The 22,125-nt window shown below is 40.6% G+C and overlaps 1 protein-coding gene and 1 long non-coding RNA gene across 2 annotated transcripts in view; one reads left to right on the top strand and one right to left on the bottom strand.

The window, feature by feature from the left end:
* Positions 1-665, bottom strand: part of SMS (spermine synthase) — a 43,624-nt gene extending 42,959 nt beyond the window's left edge. The window contains exon 1 of the mRNA XM_066313963.1: positions 533-665. Within this exon, the coding sequence (XP_066170060.1) occupies positions 533-584 (52 nt within the window). The 5' untranslated portion in view covers positions 585-665. The remainder of the gene's footprint in view (positions 1-532) is intronic.
* Positions 130-2,781, top strand: LOC136358109 (uncharacterized). The gene is made up of 3 exons (XR_010743005.1): positions 130-469; positions 1,902-1,986; positions 2,311-2,781. It is a non-coding gene; the product is annotated as an uncharacterized lncRNA (long non-coding RNA).
* Positions 2,782-22,125: the final 19,344 nt, after the last annotated feature.

The raw sequence follows: 22,125 nt of genomic DNA, 5'->3' as shown, positions 1-22,125 counted from the left end.
CGGCGCTCCGGCTGCGGTCCCGGTTCGAGCAGCCCCGCAGTGACACCGCCGCACTCCCGCCTCGCTCGCCGCCCGCCCCGGTTCGTCGCACCCGCTTCGAGCGCGGCGCAGCCGGCGGGGTGCCCGGGCCCGGCCGCTCGGCAGCAGCCAGGCTCTTCCTCCCTTCTCCCCCGGCCCTACGGTCCGGCACCTCCCGCCCCAGCGGGGAAAGCGCTCCCTGGGGCCGCTCGGAGCCGCCGCGATGCCCGGGCCGGGGGAAGCCGCGTGTCCGACCCGGCCCAGCCCGGCCGGCTCCCCCCGGGCGGGGCAGCCCCAGCCGCGGCGGGCTCTGGGCGGGAGGCCGCAGCGGGCCGCCCGCCTGCCCAGGGACAGAAGCGGGTACCGGGGACAAACACGGCCCGGCGGGAACGTGGGGAAAGAGCCGGCGGGGGAGGCGGCACCCGCGCGGGCCTCATCCTCGGCAGCCCCGGTGAGACACCGACACGGGCTGGGGGGAAGGTGCGCGCCCCCCGCCGTCTTCTAGGCCGGTTACCTGTGGCGCCGAGCAGGAAGTCCAGGGTGCTGTGCCGCGCTGCTGCTGCCATAGTGAGGTAGAGCCCTGTGCCATGCCTGGAGCGGCGGCGGCGGCGCGGCCCGAGCGGCGGAGCGGCCCTATATGCGCGGGGCTGCGGCGGCGCGGGGGGAGCGCGGCGGGGCGGGGCCGGGGCGGGCCGGGGGCGGCGGCGGGCCCTGAGACCCCGCTCGGCGCGTCCGGGGCGGGCCGGGGGCGGCGGCGGGCCCTGCGACCCCGCTCGGCGTGTCCGGGGAGCGCTGCGGGGCCTTCGGGGAGCGCTGCGGGGCCCTCGGGCTGGCCTCGGCCCCGCCGGCCCCCGAAATCCCCGAATGGTGCGCTGAGGCCACGGAGCGGTGCCAGCGGCAGCAGCGGCGGCGCTGCCGTGTGTCACCTGCTGCCCGCCGTGGGCACGGAGCGGGCCCGCTGTCCCTCCGGCAGAGGGGCCGCACCAGGGAGTCTTTAAAGCCTTTTGTTTAAAGTCTTTTATTCATAACGAGTAACTGTAAAACAGCGTACTGAAGCCACAAATTACGTTAATCACAGGCAATTACGAGCCCAGAAAAAGAGTATCCTGGGGTAGTTCGGTACAGGACTGGTCACAGAATCACAACATCATAGAATCAATTAGGTTGCTAAAGGCCTCTGAGATCATCGAATCTAACCTGTGACCGGCCACCACCGTGTCAACTAGACCATGGCACTGAGGGCCACATCCAAAAAACACCAAGGGCCGGTAACTCCACCGCCCCTCTGGGCAGCCCATTCCATTAAGCTTTCTTTGAAGAAGTTCCTCCTCATGTCCCACCTCAATCTCCCCAGGTGCAGCTTAAGACTGTGTCCTCTCATCCTGTCGCAGAAGAGACCGGCCCCATCTGTCTACAGCCTCCTTCCAGGGAACTGTAGAGAGCACAAGGTCACCCCTGTCTCCTCCCGGCCAAACAACCCCGGCTCCATCAGCTGCTCCTCGTCAGGCTCCAGAGCCTTCCCCAGCTCCACTGTCCTCCCCTGGACAGGCCCCAGCCCCTGAATGCCCTTCCTGAATTGAGGAGCTCAGAACTGGACACAGCACTCCAGGTGTGGCCTCACCAGTGCTGAGAGCAGGGGAAGATGTTTGGCTGTGTCAGTCACTAGGAGCTCTGCCAGCTGGCAAATTGAATTTTATTGCATGAATGAGAGTGGATTTGCACAATGCCATGGCATCAATGGTTTCACATGATTCCACAAATAAATGAAGAGATTTACAAGTAATTGTTAGTGTGTAATCTAATGTGCTACCGTGATTATTTCCATAACTTTCAATGAGGGTTTTTTTTCAGGACAAACTTAACAGTATCTTTGTTTTGAACAGTTATAGTTCCACACAGGCACCCTAAGGAAAACAGAAACATTCACTGATAATGTGCAAAAATCAGAAGATGCACAGACATCTGCAGGTCTGTAGTAACTATACCTTCTTCAGATGATCTGCATTTGACTTAGCTCGTACATGAGAGGCTGGGGGTGGGGTGGTTATGATTAATTAGCTAAAATATACAGCTTTGCAGGTTCCCATTCAATGACTTTGCTCCAATCCTGGATGTTATAGGGGATTACACAGTTCTGTTTGGGTGGCTTGTGTTATCTTTGTTGCCATTCTGTCAGGAATTCTGATTTTTCTTAATGCCATCTCTCTCTTTATTTTTTTTTTTTTAATTTAACCAAAATCAGTGCTTCCTTGCTGCCGACTTCAATCTCTCTACATTTTTTTTTTATTCCAGACATGCAACTGCCACAAGACAGCCAGTAAAATCCCTGCTCTTTAAAATATCTTACATCTCTCACCTTTGCTTGTGGCTGCTGCAGTGGTTTCAGTTACCTCATTCCATAATCGAGCTCACTGGATTGTTTTAACTCTCTTCAATGGGAGGAACACCTTGTATTCTGTTCAGCCTATTACATTGTCTTTCCATTGTGGAATAATTGGAAAAAGCTAATAGTGATGCTGCAACCCAAATACTTTCAAATGTATTTGTTCATAAGTGCCAAGTGCCTTGCTAAATTATGCCCTTACATACACATGAACAACTTTCCTGGATTTAAAGAGAAAAAAAAAAAAAAAGGAACATCAATATGTAATCAAAATCTTTTCCTGGCATTAGTTTTGCAATTTAAGGCCAACCATTTCAGACTGGCACTTAGAGAAAGTTGAAACATCATCTTTTTAATTAAATTTGCCATGGAAAAAAGAACAGTGGTCTTACTGTGTCCTTTTTTATATGATGAGAATTTATGGTTTCACAGTGGGCTGAAGAGCTGAAAAAGCTAATGAATTATTACAAAGAACAGTATGAAGTCTTTCTTTCTTTCTTAAACTTTGACTTGAAGGACAGTTATTATCCATAAATGGCTTTTGCAGCTGCTCATTGGGTTAGGTGGAACTGGGAAAGCTGGCAAAACAACATGAACAAATTCAATCAAGGGTGGAAAAGAAGAAAAAGAAGATGTTCATCTTGGAAACTTTGGTAGACCTGTAGGAAAACATCCAACAAGAGGAAGAAACCTGCAATATCAATATATGGGAGAAAGCAAACAGTAAATTACATATGGATTACAGAAAAGCATAAAAACAAAGCCCACAGAATTTAAACCTCTGTGTAAGGGATCCCATCTCTGAAGAAGGAACACAATTCTCTTCCATTTCTTTGGCATGACTACTCTGTGCATACTACTTAACTAGGTCATGCCTGGGATATTTTTGGGAATCTTCCTGTTAGAAAATTACACTGAAGGGAATTTTAAAAAGAGCAATTAAAATAATTAAAGAGATGAAGGGATTGATTTATGAGACAAGATCAAAAGATTTGGAATATTAAAACATGTTTCACAAATGCAGTGGAGTTTGGATGACATCACGTTAAGATTAGCACAGACTCTTTGGAAAGAGTTTATTCAGTGTGAGATTATGTGCATATTTTGAAACTAATTGAAACTGCAAAAGTGGAGAAAGAAAAGGTTGAGGCACCAGTGTTTGAAAAGCTTTGTGCTGAAAATTAAGGGCAGAGACCATACGGGTAGATTGGACAGATTAGATAAAAGACACCAGCTGATGGGAACAATCTTGCACTGGCAAATAGTTGGGACAGAGGCTTTTCACAGTATGCAGTAACCTGCACTAGATGTGTGTTTTAGCCTGCATAACTTCTGTTCTTCATACAGGACTACAGCAGGCTGAAATACCAAGTGTTTCAAGTCTCAAAGTTTTTTTTAAGTGGGGTGTAATAGGATTTTTAACCACAGGTTTCCTGTTCATCCTCTCTGACTACATCCATCTCTGTTCATTTGTTCTGAAAATATTTCATCTACAACTGCCACAATGCAAAGTTCACCTCAGAAATGAAAGTTAAACCCAGCTTCTTTTCATACACAGGTAAGAAACATCCTTTACAGAAAAGTTGTTTTTTTTTTTCCTCAGGTTTATAACCTGTTCAGAAATTCATTAACTTCAGGTCCTTCTGAGTCCAGCCTAGGATTCACTAGGGTTGCTTAACCAGAATACATTTTTTTTTCCTGAATGGCTAAAAATTTTCTAAAGTGATGACACATTTAATACATGAGTTCACAATGCTGTGTTAGCCCTTGTTTGGGAACACTTCTGTACCTCATGGCTTTATCACTTGGGAATAATGTGGCCATCTCATAATGCTAATTGAAACCTTGAAATAAAACATATCTATCTAAAATATACATACACATGAGTTCTCTCTCCGTGCCTGGTTCTGTATATTCAAAGTATTGTTAAACATTAATGCAATGCAATTAAATAAGCAGAATAACATGTACAAACATATAACCCCAAGCTGAAGTGCCTGCTAGAAGACAGTACCAAAATGAGAAAAACATGGGCTGCAAACAGAAGAGAGGTAGAACTTGGTGCAAACCCCTGGAAGTGCTTTCATAATCCTCACTGTTTGTGCATCTGGATCAGTTTTTCCCTAGGAATTTTCTTTTTTTGAACACAGCTCTAGTCCTTAAGTATTTGCTTATCATTGCCAGAAGTAATGGTAAATTTTGAGAGGTAGGAGAGGGAAGATAATACTTCATTTAAAAAAGATGTTGGTGCGGTGGGATGGGAAAGGGTCTTGTAAGTTAATGGTTGTTTTAGAAATTGTTAGAGGTGACAATGTGGTATCACAGTTGTGACCAAACATGAAATTCACCACTTTGTGAAATAGCATTATCTTATTAAATAAGATGAAATTTGTGTTTTCTAGAGGTGAACAATGGTTTAATACAGCTAAGAGAATTAGAACTGATTATTGTAATGAATATACTTCTTTAATTCTTATTTCTACTTTTGTGCCTGAGCATGTTACTGTTTACTAAAACAAATACAGTTTATCCCCTTTCTCTCTTGGACACTTTCTATCTAATATATAGGCTTGCTGGGGCATAGTTCTAGAGGCTTAAAAAAAGGATAGCAAACTGTCCATTCCAAATTAAATTTAGGCACTGTGGCACTTACATCTCACTGGAAATTATGAGAAAAATCTCTAAGTTTAAAAACAAGCATATTGAGTTCAACAGGAAACTTACTCAGGTAGATTACAAGATGAATAAAGACTTTTTTTTTTTCCTTTTTTTTTTTTTTTTGATTCTGCAAAGAAAGACCACGGAGAGTCAAATTATATCATAGGATGTAAGACTTCTCCCAGAACAAGAGAATAATTTCAGGAAGTTAGCAAACTCAGATAAGAGTTAATTACTTAAATAAGTGCTACCATAAATTATAGCACCTATTATACTCTCTGCTTTTTGAGAACCCTCTGCTGGATTTCAGTCAGACTGCTGTGTGTGAACCCTTGGTATTTCCTTTGGTCCAAATAGACTCCAATCTGTTTCCTTTGGGCAGAGGTTATTTACCATGAAAGTGAGACCTTAAGTCCAGTCATCCTAGGATCCAGGTCATCCTGCACATCTTCTTCAGGGACACCTTACTTGTGTTAAAACATTTACTAAGCAGGTTTCAATCTTGACAGAAACTAACGAATTATTTTGGTAACACTGAGAAGTAGCTACAGAAACCACTTACAGACCCTTTCTTGCCTTTGCCTTCCCAGCAGCATTCTCTAAGCTTAGCCCATGTTTACCTCTTACCTAATGGGAGGTTTGGGGTTAAGGTTTTTTCCTAACTGCCAAAATGCCACAGACCTGACAGAGTTTCTTTCTGTGTTTCTCTATAGATGTTTGACCAGTTGACAGAATTCCCCAGAATCCTAATGAGTATTTCCTCACCCCAAAACCAAATACAAGGAGAGGCTAGATGAACACTGCTTGTCCATCCCAACCACAGTCTTCCCTGTGAACTCACCACATGATGCAGCAACATTTGATCAAGCTTTTCCCTAACATCTGTGTCATCTCTCAGAACAATTATATCCTATAAGAACTCCCTCTTGGTGTTTAAAAATAGCCTTTGAGGAACCTTTTTTAAAACTCCTATCAGATGATCTCCCCTATTTGCTTTGTCCCCAGTCATCATCTGATCCCATGGGCAGCTCATCAGGTGATTCCTAGTTCCACATCAGATGATCATAATCTTGGATAGCAATCAAAGGAGTTGCCTGGCTTATCCACCTTCTATCATGCCTGTCACGTTCTCTGGATGCACCTCCTCAGGCACTGACAGGGCCTGCCACTACTAGTCTTCTTTTATGACCTAAACTATTAAAGTTATGTCTGATGGCTGCATCAGCGTGTTAGAATATCTAAACCACTCCCAGGTGGTCACTTACAGAGTACAGAACAGGACCTGCGGTTCACAATCAAAAACAACACAACAGAAAAAACTGGCTTCTGATGCCTCATTTCCCTGCACACAAAGCAGAATGACAGCAAGCTCAGGTGAGTCGGATAACCAGTGCTAGGGGTGGCTGTGTGTGACTTTAGGATAGCCCTTGTTTCCACCAGCAGTACAAGTTTCTGTTGTCAGAATAATTTTTCTATTAGGTTAAGCTAGTTTTGATTGTTTGCTTCGTGGTTTTTGTGTTTGTTTGGTTGGGTTTTTTTCTGTTCTCCTTCTGTTTTGTTTATATTTCCTAGTAATTACTGTCACAAAACCAGTAGTGCACAGGTTTCCCCAATCCCTTCAAGTTACAGCATCCTGTCTATTGATTATAATTTCCCATGGTATGCAGGTGACTTCAGGAAGATGTCACCCCTAGAAAACACACTGAATTGGTAAATCCCCTCTTTTTCATCACTGCACTCTGTATCCAGTGGACACCATTCTCCTTTCTTATGACAAAGATTAGCAGCTACAATTGAAACAATGTAAATGTTATAGCAAGCTGTAAACAACCTGATCAGGGTAAAAGAATTTCTTTTATACGTTGTAAAACTCTTTACATCAGGGAAAAATATATGTGGAGTGATCATTTGTACTCTTAACCTCTCTTGACATGAAGAAATTAATATTCTTTCTGATCAAATTTTTTATGGAGGCAGGGAATCCCTGCAGAGAGAAGAATGGATGGTAAATTGATTAAAATTAGAGTAATGAATTCATCCAGACAGCATGGAGGCAGTAGAACAGATGAACAAAAGAGAGGGAGTGTAAAAAAACCCCACAATAGAAAAGATGTTTCACCTTAACTAGACATCAGTAATATGTACTTTATATGCATGTTTTGCAATATTATTTCTCATAAAGTTGTTCCTTTTAGTTACCTCTTCCAATTCTCTTTTGAGTGATGATGCCTCAGCATTCAGTCTGTGAGAAATGCTGATAAATGATAGTGTGAATTTTATTCTCATATCTGTATTACATATTGCATTCAGGGCTTCTTACATGAAATTCTGTTGGCACTGAAGTCAAAGACAGACTTAATGCTACCTTCAAGGCAGCCAGAATGTCAGTATTTGTCTGATGCACTGCAGACAAGGTTAGACCAATATTCTTTTTTTACCTGGTCATTTGACTTCCCAGGCAGAGTTGTATGTAACAGCATTCAAAATATAAAAACCAAGGAGGATGAACAAAATGCTTAAATACATACCAATAACTCATACTAGCTACAATTAAGTCATAAACTCAACTCAACCCTTCAGAACTCTATGAGGGTATTACTTTGTTGATGAGTTCAGCTTTCTCATTGTGAGATGAGGTATTACCATTGTGCCTGTCATGAGTGAACCTTTTGATTGCGAGTGCAATACGAATTCCAAGTCAGAGAATGGTCTCTTCTGCAAAGAGATTTCCAGATTAAAGAAAGGTGCCTGTGTAAACAGGCCAAGGTGCCAGTGCAGAGCAGCTGTTGCATTCTCCTGTATTTGATCTGGTTGTCTTGACTGCATTCAGAAAGAGCAGAGAGCCAGTTTTAAGATGTATTTACCTCATCTGCATTTTAAACCAGATCAGATATAATGTGTTCTGCTTCTATCTGTTGCCTATGATCAGTTCAGGTGAATTCCACATTTGTGGAGTGCTTTGAACAGATTGAATTAATTTCTTTCTATTCAGTGATACTCTCAACAGGAAATAAGAATTGCCTTGTGGGGATGAGAACCACAGTTACTTTTTTTCAAGTTTTCTCCTTAGGAGAAACTTTTGTACAAACTTCTCCATTTTCTATTGTAAATAAGAAACAGCATGTGCTTAGGAAAGAGAGATGAGTTTTCCAGGAGAAAAAACAATACAGTAAGATAATACTGATCAACTCAGCTGGCCATGATCTCATTTTATTTGCTGTCAGACCATCTTTGAGTTCATTAAATAACATCACAGAAAAAAAGTTGAAATGACTTTGTGAAAGACTTCGCGGTTTTTCACAGTCAATTCCTCTAACAGGTTGTCAGGTAACATCTAATCATAAATTTGTATGTTTTTTCAATGCAATGTAAACCAAAATGTAGATTCAAGAATATAATCCAAAGTTATTGATCTATAGCTCATCTACTCTCACAATTAGAGCTAAACCAGATAAACCAAATTTGGAGAGACAGACAAAAGTCTAGTAGCTAGTCTAGTAGCTCCAAAACCTATGTAAAAATACTGACCCCATTAACAAGGTAACACAATAATAATGTATTACAATCTGTTACCAAAACTTCACCAGAACTCAATAAAGTAGTAACTGGCAGTAATTACAGCAAAGTGCCTTTTGGAATTGACATAAAAATTTTCAGCCTGAAACAGCCTGTTGGAAACATCAGAAAACATATGTTGCTTGCAACTCAGAAGTTTGTCAGGTAAGATATCTTGATTGCAGAAGTTAGTCCCCACTGGTACCAGCTCAGTTTTTACTAAAATATCTCAGCTGGTACTTTGAGAGAAACTAGAGCAGTAGGTTAGGAATCAGGAGATCAGTGTTTTAATTCTTAAGTTGCTAATGATTATTCCTCCCAAAAATTGGTGGTAACAGTACTTCCTTTCTCTGTTTGTATACCCATGAGGATGAAAATTGTTTCAGCTGTGACATTTTAAAAAATAAAAATTCAACAGGTAGCTCTAAATTCCTCTTGGGAATAACATACATGGTATTCTACACAAATTTTCCATCATAGTTCTTTATTTTTTGCCTTATATTATTATTTGCTTTACATTATTTGAGTGATTCCTTACACAGTCTTTATTACATTATCCAGTTTTTTTAATAAGTTGGTTTAGACTTTTTTAGGGTTTCTTCTTTACTCTGTTAATTTTAAACTGAAAGAACTTCTGATGAACACAGAATGGCATGTAAAGATATTGTCAATGAGCAAGTGGTTGTTCAAAAGATACCGTAGTTTGCTTAGAGGTTTTGGCTGCAACACTTATATAATGACTATTATTGGCAGCAACATTAACCTCAAATACAATAAAATCAGAAAAGTAATCAGATATAAATACTTACTATAGGCAAAGTTTAAATGTAGGCGGTTTTTGTTTTTTTTCTTCCCAGCATCAGAATTCTGAAAGATTTTCTTCAAAGAGGTGAGAGATGGAAATCGTGAGAGGAAAGATTTTCAAATTTTTAAGGGGATTTCCAGTAGAACCTGCAGGTACTGGTAACACCTGAGGATAATTTTCAAAGACAGGACTTTTGAGTACCATATCTATTTTGACTTTTGGGCTGAAAATGGTGAAAGACATGCAGATTTGGAAAAAGAGACAGGGAAAAATAATTTTTTATACAGAATTCAAATTGCCATTAATTTCCTCTGTCTGGACAAAACTGGAAGCAAAAAACTCCCTTGATGAGATTTATGTCAAAGCATAGGCACTGGAGATGCCAGTTGCTTCAACAGAGAAAGATTGTTCAGCTACATGAAGGAAGGCTGTTCAGTGTTCTCTAATCTAAGAACTTCAAGTATCTTATGGAATAATATGCAATTTTATTTTCCTATTTTTAAGTTTATCAGTTCAGGGTCTTACTTTTGTGAGTGTGTGGATCCTGAAATAACAGCAAGTAGCTATTTTGTTTCCTGTCATTTCCCAATCCCAACATTATCAGCATGACATGCAAAATTAAAAATGTAAGTGAATAGGTAATGTCATTAGAATTTCTGGTGAGGAAACATTTTATTTTTTCAATTAAAACTTGACAGATTACTTTTATGACCTAAAGCAAATGGTGGGTAATTTGGTTTGGTCTGGCTCCTATGCTTTCAGTGTTTTGGGATTGCTACTATGCAGGGGTTAAGCTGTAAGAGGAAAAGAATGTATTGTCATACCTGCAGGGTACTAGAAATCCTGGTTAGGTTTCTCTTCTGATCTAGGCAGTGATATGGTGGCCTTGTTTTTGCTCTCTGATGAATTCAAGCTGCTGTGTTCTGAGTGCTCACTACTTCCTGACCTTTTTTCCCTATTTTGCCCTGTTTTCAAGGGCTACATCTGTCATAATCAATGATACTGTGTTTCATTGTACTAAAAGAGCTCAAGCTGGTGTCTTGCCAATGCCAAAAGACACCGATTCAAAAAGATATTTGAGAATGCTGAAATGAAACTCTTGGATTATATTTTCTTCCTGATTCCTGTTTTAAATTGTGCACTATTGTATTTCTTTCTCTTCATCACATACTCAAACTGACAGAGCCCCACGTAACAATAAACAATACTGTACTGCCAGCCTTTAACTTTTACTTTTTTGCTTAGGAAGTGTGTGGGAACTAATGAGAAAGTGTATGAATTCATTTTTTGACCAACGAATGCTGAAAAACAGATTTTGCAACAAAAATGGCTCAGGAAAAGACAAAATACATTTTCTGTGTGACAGCCACTTTTGGGTATGTCAAACAAAGCTGTAAAACTGAACCAATATGTCATGCACACTTCTTGGAACAAATTATGCAGTTGCCTGACTTGGTTCTTTCAGAAAACTTTTCCACAGATTTGATTTCACTCTGACATGGGTACACTGTGCCACTGAGAGCCACTGCACAAGGAGCCCAGGGCTCTCCTGGTGGATGGGCCAGTTTTCCTTTGTGTTATGGGCAGCTCAGTGCAGCCAGACTCAGCGTGGAGCCTTTGCTGGCTGCAGCACTGCAGGAGCGTAGAAGCAGCACCCAGCTCTGCTTTCCCACACACTGTCCTGCATTGAAACTATATAGATGGATTAAAAGACTTGGCCCTTGGAGATAACAGCTTATCCTGTCATAAACCAGGCTTGAGTAGTGATGTTGGGGTCCCTCTGATCCCCAGGCACAGTACTTGCTGTAGTGCTTCCTTCTGGTATGGAAACAATCCCATGGGAACATGTGAGAGGGGCTGCAATAGAGCTGCAGGAGGAATCCAAGATGGTCAGAGGAAATACTAGTAAGCACTTTATTCTTTATTCTTTAAGTATTCTTCCCTGGAAATATTTTCTTGTCAGCATTTCTAGTGTTGGATCCTTTCTAGTTATGAGACCACGTGATTATGGTTTTGCAGGATTAACTCAAGGGACTCTGAAAAATTTCTTTGATTTCTGGACAAGAGAGCAAGCCCATTATTACCTGCATAAAGGGCTGTTTGGACTACTGACTACTCTGCAACAAATTTGCTTTACTTTCAATTAGATTTGAGGTGCTGGGGTGAGTCCAGAGAAGAGAAATAGAGCTGGTGAAGGGTCTGGAGGACAAGTCTTGTGATGAGCATCTGAGAGAGTTGGGGTTTTTTAGCCTGGAGAAAGAGTCTCTGGGGAGACCTTATTGCTCTCTTGAACAAGTTGAAAGGAGGTTGGAGCCAGGTGGGGGTCGGTCTCTTCTCCCAGGTAGCAAGTGACAGGACAATATGAAATGGTTTAGAGTTGCACCAGGGGTGTTTTAGATTGGATATTAGGAAAAAAAAATTCTCCACTGAAAGCATTGTAAGGCATTGAAACAGGCTAGATAGGGAAGTGTTGGAGTCACCATCCCTGGAAATGTTCAAATAATACATGTGTAGGGCACTGGAGAGCATGGTTGAATGTTGAACATGGTGGTGGCACTAGGTTGATGGTTGGACTTGATGATCTCAAAGGTCTTTTCCAGCCTTAACCATTCTATGGTTTTCCTACTGTTTCTCTTTCTCATTCATTAATATCTCACTTTAAAAAATTAAGTTTTTTCCCTGTGTTTTGTTCACAATGTAAATGGTAGTTTTTGATGGGAAAGAGACCATAGTTCTGTGCTTGTAGATAATATTTCTGGTCAAATTATATCTTGTGAATAGCATTACCTTTGGGCTTACTTCTCTTAGTAAGCCTTCAAACTTTATAATTCATGGAGCTCAACCTTAGGGGATAGTGCATGTGAGTGCCAGAGTGGTCCTATTCATATGACATCCATCCTGCATGGCATATTCCATTGCCTGGATTAGGTGCAGTCTGTCTGAATGGTAGCCTCCACTAACACATCTCCAGTATATCCTTCTGCTGAAAGCAACACAGACTCTATTTATAAACTATTTAGATGTTAAATGTCTCATAAGTGTTCCAGCCCTTAAAAGCAAGCATTCACACTTCCTGTGTATTAGTGAAATGCCCACATTTACTCACAAATCATTCTCTGGGCTGGTATTATCAATTCTAAACCACAGCTGAATCGATGACATTTTCTCCCTTCATCTGGCTTTCAATCAAGCCCACAATCACTTTCCCTGTGTGCCTTGAATGTTTAATTGGTAAACACTGCAGGATAATATTTAACTACAAATAAAAATCTATCATTACTGCCATGTCATAAACACATAGGGAAATTCCAGTTTAATTTTCTGAAATTGCTTGCTTGCAGCACTAAATATGTGGGATTAAACTGACTTTTGAGAGAATACTAACTGAGAAGAAACAAGACGATTTTGGCCTGGTGCTGTTTCTGAAGGCTTTGTAGAGATGCTATCATGCAGGATTTCAGTCATTGCAGGAATGAACTGGAAATTTCCTGAGAAGAGGTGGTGAGTAGGTAGAAGGTTGCTATAAAACCTTAAACCTCCCCTAAGGTCATATTGCAAGCTGTTTGAAATAACGAATCTTAAAACCATGTAATTCAGCTGGTGTGTGAATACAAAAAGTGCTGCATGAGTAAGTAGACAAGGAAATAATTAAAAAAAACTCAAAATACCTCTGAATGAAAGAGAAGCAATGACTATCTATATGACCTCTCCTTAATCCTAACACCCTTTCTGCAGTTTTAAGTCCCAGTCATCTCTCATTCCCCCTTTCAACTTCCTGTTCCCTAGTTCCCTTCTCTCTTCTTTATTTTCTGTGATCATCACTTTAAATCTTTACTGACTGGAGGCCTTATTCTTCAATACTATCCCAACAATTTCCCCTACATTAACTTGGTTTTTAATTTGCTGCATGCTACTTCAGCCCTGCTTCTGTCCATACCTCTTTGATACTTGATTTACCTTAGTATCTTTCATTTATTTCAACATCTTTATCTGTTATTTAGAAATCAGCAGAGCTTTCTCCATGTTCCCATTCAAACCAATTTTGCCCAACCTGTTCTGAATGAAGCACTGTTTGTTCTCAGTGCTTCTTCCTTACTTCTTCTCCTAAACCATATTTTATTCTGTTTGATACCATTGTTTATATTCTCTCCTACTGAGTCCTTTGTAGGATGTTCATTCCATCAGTTTCTGATTTCTCTGCTGTTTACAACTGCCTTTTTTTTTTGCTTTGCCTGCCCCGTTGTTGACTTCTTGACTGAATTAATTTTCAAACTGCATGCTGCTGTTGGGGTTTGGACTGTGTGACAGGGATCATGTTTAAGACCTAATATCTCTTTTCTAAAATCCAGCTTTTTCAATGCACACTACTTTCAAACCATGTTCTATCAGTACTTGGAGCCCCTCTCTCCAAATAGAGCTTTATCCTCACATCATTGCACTCAGAAAAGGGCGTTTCAACACTCCCTTTATTTATGATCCATATACTGATAATAAAAGGGATCAGCAAAACACCAAAAACATTATTGTTCCTCTTTTACATGGGCTGAGATGAAAGTTTAATTCTGGTCTTGTAAAACTTAGTCCAGTTCGTTAATATTGGAAATATTCTGTTACACAAACCATCATCTCCCTGGTTCTCCAAGAAGTGAAACCAAGCCTGGGCAGATGTGGAGATTTTCTCAGCACCTGCTGTAGTTATTCAGTGTCACATTTAAGGTGCTGTCAATTCTGATGACAGATGTATTGCAAGCTTTATTGTGAAGTGCAGTCACCCAGCAGAAACTGGTCCAAGGCACTAAACCAGGCTGCTATTATTTCAGCTGTCCAGGAAACTAGCGTGATTGCATGTGATAATATGGTTAGTGCCCTTACTAGCACCTGTCTTCAGATTTTCCAACCATTTTATTTTATCTTTCAGTCAGAAGTAAATCAGAATCACATATAGAAACACCAATGTTAGTGTGTGGTAAGCAATGGTTCTGGTGTGCAAGTTGGGTCTTTTTAAAAGACTTCATTTTCTGTTCTCTTGCCTTGGGAAAATAAATCCTTTAGACTGAGAATTCTAGAAACATACCCAGATTCAGTCGTCGCTTTCCAGAATCTTGGCTGGATCTTTACATGATGCATGTAATGCTTATTCACTGTAAAAACATCTTTCTTCCTAAAGCAAATCATCTCTCAATGTGAATCCAGGTTTTTGCCTAATATCTCTAATGCCCTCAAGGGAGATAAAGCATTAAGCAATAGATTGTATGAAAGTATGTAACCTGGTATATATAAGCTAATAATCTCTGGCCAGAAGTGCAGCCTTTCAAATAGTTGCCACAGCTGGCAAACTACACATAATTATGTAGGGAGTCATCATTCTTTACAGAGTCCTTGTCAGTCATATCACCATAGTAATTTCTTTTAAAGACATGTAAAAGCCAGAAAGTCTGACAAATACATTTGCTAATTAAGTCCCCAGCTAAATCAAGAGTAAAACACAGATGCCATGCTCCTCCTTTGCTTTCTCCTCACTGCATAGGAATGGCTTGTTGAGAAATTATCACTTTTTCATTTAAAAATCATGTATTACTGACAAAGCAAAGGGAGGCAGATACTAATAACTTCACAATCTGGTTCTGGATTTGTTAGTGAGAAAGTGAAGTCAAAGTGAGGAGGTGGGAGAGGTGCTGGAAAAGGCAGGAGGTAGAAGAAATACAGGTTGTGAATTCAGTGTCAAACTGGTAATCATAGAATCACAGAATGGTTTGGGTTGGAAGGGACCTTAAAAATCATCTCATTCCAACCCCCCTGCCATAGACAGGGACACCTCCCACTAGACCAGGTTGCTCAAAGCCCCATCCAATCTGGCCTGGAACAGTTCCAGAGACATCCCCAACTAGGACAACCCGTTCCAGTGCCTCACCACCCTCACAGTAAAGAATTCCTTCCTAATATACAATCTAAATGTGCCCATTTGCAACTTAAACCTTTTCCCTCTTGTCCTGTCACTGTGAAAAGTCCCTCTCCAGTGAATGGATGTGGCAGTCAGCTGTGACAGAGAGGTTGTATCTCCAACTGGCTTTCCAGCCTTCAGGCTTGATCTTGTCAGAAAGACAGAGAAAAGGCTACTGAGCAATTCTGAAGGTAAAAATTGATTATTTACAACTACAGCAGAGATGAACGGTGTGGGAGGTGGATGGGGATGATGAGAGGCCACACATTGTAATTGAGGATGCCTGTCTTCAAGCATACATTTGGCTTATTTCTAAGCATGTTCTAGATAGGTTGATTTCTAAATCATTATCATCTTCATCATTAGTACATTTAAGCATTATTGTTTACTTTTAAAACTCTTTTTATTGTAATTGTTACTTTAAAAAATAAGAAGAGATTGTTAGCTCTGGATACCTAGCAGTTAGAAATTATTCATCATCATGTTTCAGTAATCTTAAAGACACACACATATATAAAAGAGATATTGTGTTACTAGACTAAAATATTTTAGAATTGTAAATGATTAAGACCAATACTTACAATTTTTAGAACACGTTCTAAAACATTCTCTGGAGGAATGTGGTGCACATGAATAAAGACCTTTTGAGTATAGTAATCAGCCACAAACCAGTGTTTATTCACACAAAGCTTTTTATTCTTAAATGTGCTATGGACTGAGGAAAGAAAGAGAAAATAGGGCAGGGTAGGAACAAACACTCATTATTCTGTTTGACTCTGTACTGCCTGTGTAGGTATTTTGAGCAATCCTATCTATTAATGTGTTCCTTCTGCAACATGGCTGTGCAGCAGGCTGTGCCCTGGCTACTCACCAGGCTGGGTCTGTAGTATGTGGGTTGAGGAGCAACCCCAGAGCCTGGTGCTCCTCAGGCTTCTCTGTGGTGGTATGTCTGTCTTTGTTAACTCTAAAAAGAGGCTAGGGTGACTTTCCAGATGCCTAAAGCAAGTGACTCAAGCTAGGTGGGGTTCAGTCCCTGAATTCCTCCCCTCATAGCAGCAGTCTGTTCAATCAACAAGCAGCTTTAAAAGCTTGTTAGAGCCCAAAGCAAAAAAACCTTCCAAATTCCATTTGATTGCTACATCCTTATGCTTCAATATAAGATGTGCTTGAAGAATAGGGCTATATCTCACACTACAGAAGTAAAGAACTTTGCAAAATGCATTAACTACAACAGAAGCCCCTTGCTTCGTTCTCTAGGTTGAAGCAACAGTTTTCCTCCTTCAGTAGGTCCAGTTCTGGCACTGTTCTTTAGGCCATGCCACCTTATTCTGCTGTCGCTTTAACACTTTTAACTCCCCTCCACATGGGGCCAGGATGTTTCCCACTAACATCAGTGTACCCAGATCATGTCGGTGTTGAATGAGGATGGAAGAAAGGAGTCCTTCACGTTTTCATATTGATAAGTCTTATTGCTCATGCACAATTTAGCTCTGTTTTCACATGCATATGATATTCAGGATCTACTTCAAGGACTCTGTTTAATTTGGACCTACAATTTCCTGGTATCAGGTCTAATTATCTGGCTGCAGTGTTAGATTGCATAGGACAGTATTCCAAAGCCTGGGATGCACAAGCAAAAATTTCTAGTTTCAGATGCCCAACTGACTAATAAGTTAAGCTGTTCTTAAGACAGCTGACTTTCCTTACAGCAACACAATAGCAAGCTTTTATCAGCACTAAACTGGTGCTGATACAACAAGGTCAAACATTTGGAGCAGCTGAAGAGGAGACAGCCCATTTCAAACTCCTTTGTTAATAAGTTTCCATGGCCCAAGCTGCACAGTCCCTAGACTTGGAAGAAAGTTAAAGTGTTTTCTTAAACGTTGAAAAGGTATTTCAGCAAATTCTGTAGAAAAGCAGAAAAGCTTTTCAAATATTAAAGCAATTTTATTCTTTAAAATAAAAGCATTTCTCCCCAAAGCTTAAAATTGGCAGCATCTCTTTAACATTTCTTTCCAGCAAGAAAACACCTCATTCTTACATTGTTTGTATGCATCTGCTGATACAGCAAAGATTAAAAAAACCCCAACAACCAAGACACAAGTTAAAACATTCCTGGAAACTTCATGGCTCTGTCCTGGAGATTTTAAGTAAGTCCTGGCCAAAACCTGGAACTCACCTGCAGTATTACATAAACTGTCTAGTGGTTCACTAAACAGACACTGGATTGTACCCAGGCTGTTCCCCATCAGCTGCATCCTGCTCCCACCCCTGCACACAGCATTTTCAAAGGCAGAACTGACCCTAGCTGCATTTTGTGGGACGCTGGATTATAAAATTCCACACTGAGTGCTATGCTGAGCCTCTCAAGCCAGAGGAGCAGCACATGTCATTGCCAGACCCAGCCAGGATGTTGTATATGAGCTCTTCTGCTGCCAGGGCTGGGCATGTGCAGAAGAGCTCGGGGCTATTTTGGGTAAAAATCTGAGCTGGTTCTGGAGGGCTGTTGACCTCAAGGTAAGAAAGACCTTAATGGCAGAGCTTAGTGAGATCCACTGGCCTAAGCCCCTGCTTAGGACTGGCTGGCCCTGGCAGGTGCCGCAGGTCACACAGGGGAGCACAGCGGGATGGATCCCTGTCCTGCAGGGTGGCCTCACATCCCAGGCCCAGAGCTGCTCAACCACTGTTCTTCACTGCAAGCTGTGTTTCATGGATTTGACAGTGCCACTTCACTGCAGCCACAGCCTGTGTAGTTCACAGCCTTCTAAGGCCACAAACAATCATTACTTTCATCTAAACGGATGCTACTGCAGGCCAGCAGAAGTTAACCAAGGCTTATCAAATTAATATCTGTGTGTATACACAAACCCATGGCAGAAGACAAGAGGGTTATTTTGCCTTTTAACTCCTTTTTGATCTAGAAGAATGCCTTCATTTGAGGGGCTTTCCCCTTCAATTCATTTATTTACTTGTAATTAATAAAAATCACTATTTTTTAAACTTGCATGACAATTAATTTTCTAGATTATTTTTGCTATTTTACATCAGAATGTAACAGTTTTGGTTTCATGACCACATATATGAGAACAGAGTGATTTATACATTTAGTGTCACATTTAGTATCACTTCGTTAAATGATGGGGTTTTATTTTTACACCATCATTTGCATATGCTAAAAGAGAACCTCTCTAAGTAATCCTTTAAGTGAAAGCTAAAATGTTCTCTTCAGAATGGCTTTTGGTATTTTCAATGGAAAAAAAAAAAAAAAAAAAGAGGTTAGAAAATTGTGCAGTTCCAGTTAAAATCTCAATTGAACAATAGGTTTCTGCATTTTTATGAAAATTTACCATTTGATAATATAATGAAGTTTTCTCAACAATGACAGTAATATTTTAACTTCTGGTCTACCTTCTGGTTCAGCTCCATTTAATTGCAGAGGTCAGGGGTACACAGAGGCCAGTCAGGTTAACTACTCAAGTGCTCTCCTTAGGAGTACCTTTGAATTTAAATGCTGAAAAAAACCCAGAACCTTAATCTACGACAAAATATTCTTATCTGTGTTGGTTCACTAAATGAAACAGTGAATTTTGTTGTAATTTTTTTGTTGTAAAAAGCACACTATGCATTAAGTTTTGGGTTGCTCATTTTTTCCTTCCTTCAGCACTGCACCACATTTGGCACTGCAAGTGCCAGAACATTTCCAGGGAATAAATTCAAGCAGCAAATAAAGAGCAGTAAACAGTCAAAAGCGAAGAAGAAAATTAAATTCGTTGGTATAACCAGTGGCAAGTGTCCAGGAATTTATGGTTTATAATGCACATTCATAATCTTTGTTGATTTTGCAGCAATGATAGAGATACAGGTGGTTTGGCCAAGTATCTGCTAGTTATTCAAATAGCTGCAGGAATGAAAACAAAGCCAAGGGGCAAAACATTTAAAAAATTGATTCTCTTGGTAATTGCATTTGTAAGATTAACTCATGCTGAAGGGGGAATGTGGAAACAGAAGGAAAAAAGTTCTGACTTTGCATCCAGACTAACTGAAAGTCAGATTGGTCCTCATCCTCAGGGTGAAGGACACAACTCTTTAGTCTGAATACCCTGAACTGCCGTCTAGAAGAACAGGCTTTTATTGCCTCTCTGCTCTCACTGCCGATGTGTTTCTACCACTGATGAAAGTTTGTTGGTTCTAGTTGCAGGTCTGCTCTATGAATGCTTCAATGGAAACAAACAAACAAACAAAAACCCAAAACAACAACAACAAAAAAAAGTACTAAAAATGCTTACTGTGGAGTTATTAATGATCCTGTAAATGAACAAACCACCTCTCTATCTCTCCTTTCCCTGACTTTATACTGTTCTTAACTGCAAGTCTCATTTCTTTTCTCCTGCAAGTTAAAAAACAGTCAAATGCAGAATCGCAGCACCTGGCAGAGATTATCACAGTCCCCTCAACAGCCTTGTCTCTGCCTGGTGCCTCCACAGCTTGAGGCTCATGGGGTTTTCCTTATAACATCAGCCTTCCTCTTTTTTTGCTGTAGGTAAGGCAGCAACACTAATTTCTGCTGCTTCCAGGCTTGAGGTCAATGCAGGAGGAGAATGCATGTATTCTGCTAGCCTGACTTTTCTACAACAGTCTGGATCACACTATTCTGCATTAACAGGAAACCTTAGATGAATTTTATGTCAGATATGCTTACTCAGAAAGACTCATAGTCTACTGTAATTCATCAGCCAAAAAGAAAAAAAATGCAAGGAAGAAAAGTAATCTGTTTGGCTTGATTTGTTGCCCACGTGCAAGCATCTGGTGTGATACAAAATGCCCTCAGGTACCTTTCCAAGTATCCAGCAGCTGGTCCAGAATGTCTTTGATCTCCAGTAGGGTCTCACCCACATCTGGAAGCCCCATGTGTAGGTCTTAGAAACTCTGAGACTCATCCACCAGGAGACAAAAGGAGACAAGTGGGGGATGAGTTTCAAAACGTTCTTTCAAGTCAGATTTTTAACCTAAGAACACCTTAGGATATCTCAGACCACACCAGATGCCTGTGTGGGCAACTGAATCAAATTCAGTTGGTTTGGGGAAATTTAAAACAATATCTGGTAATATTTTAACAGATGTCTTCAAAGAGCCATGAAAGGTAAAAGGACAGGAACTTCTGTAATGCAATAGCAAATAAAAAGGATGACATTAAAAAAAAAGAAAAAAAAAAAAGAAAAAATATTTTTCCGTTTGAAAGATTCCTTTGAGGGGGCAATAAAAAAGGATACAGGACCGTGTGTTTTCAAGACAGAAGTGGCAGTGACATAGTATTCAGCCACTAATATACTTGCAAAGAACTAAAAAGAGGTAGAACTAATCATAAATGTAGAGAATATATACATAATTGGTAAGAATTTCCAACTATATTTCAGCAATACCAGAGCCTTAAAAGTATGAAAGCAAACACTAGACCCACATCTTTCTGAGATTAAAAAGTGGAAAATTTCAGTCTAGCTACAAGACATTTTTGAGCTTAGTCCTCATAAATGGTGCGAATTCTCTCAGTTTACCACCACAAGATTAGAATCAAACCTTAAATCATATTTTGTTGTGTAGGTCACATCAAAATATCTTAAAAATACTTTAAAAATATTTAAGTGAGTTAAGTGCATACAGATCTACTGCAGATGTTTAGGACTGCTTCTCCTTGGTTGTCACTGGTATGATCACAGGAAGAATTATATTTATCTTTATTTACAAAGTTACCAGCAATAAGACTCATAGATACAGGGTTTCTTTTTAAATTTTACTCTGAAATTACATTCCTGAATAAGGCAACATTCCTCAGGATGACACTAGGATATAACTGACTGTTTTTCCAGACTACAAGAGCAACATACCTACTCACAGTAAAGGGTAACATTTTCCAAACCAAATGAAAAACCTCAGACCTCTCCTAAAAGCTTACATGCTTCAGAAAAAAAACCCTATCTTTAACATCTACCTTTAACATGGGTAAGAGGAAACAAAAAATGCATATCCTCGTGTCAGAAAAATGCAATTCAGAGAATTCCAAAAACTGCATAGCAACCTATCTGGGAAATCCTACCAATGTGTCCAATCTGTGCTTTGTATCCATTTGTCATGGTAATCTTTTATCTGGGAACAAAGCCACAATTGCTGAAACAGCTCTGCTTGTATAAAGTAACAGTGTGTCCAATAAGCAACAAAGGACGATTTAGTTCTCAGAACAAATAACCTGGCTGGCTCCAGATGAGCTTGCCCAAGAAACAGAGCAGCAACACTTCCCTCTCACACAGAGCTGAAGTACCCTGGTATGCTGTGCTAGCACAGCCCAGACACCACCTGGATACCCAAGGGAACCTGTGCAGAGCCAGCCAGGGGATGTGCCCAGCTCTGGACTGGCCTGCATAAACAAATCAAAGGCTGGCACATGTAAGTTCACCTTTGGAGATCTGACATTTTAAGTTCTTCACACAGGACTGGCCAGAACAGTGGTTTTGCTACCCTGATGATGACATCCAGTGTCAAATACTTCAGCTATTACTGTGATAAGGTGATAAATAGGGGAAAGTAAAGTGATAGTTATTACTATTTTTTTTAGAAGGTGGTCAGATACTAAAAAGGATGGTGCATCTTGTTGATACCCAGAGAGAGAATATGAATCACATACAAAGAGAACAAGAATATATGACAGAATATGGCAATTGCCACTAATAAGGAATTATGTCACTCTACCTTATTTTTAAAAACAGACTTAAG

The sequence above is a fragment of the Sylvia atricapilla genome, chromosome 2 (assembly GCF_009819655.1).
Source record: "Sylvia atricapilla isolate bSylAtr1 chromosome 2, bSylAtr1.pri, whole genome shotgun sequence".
In the NCBI taxonomy this organism is placed as follows: Eukaryota; Metazoa; Chordata; class Aves; order Passeriformes; family Sylviidae; genus Sylvia; species Sylvia atricapilla.
This window is presented reverse-complemented; position numbering and strand designations above follow the sequence as displayed.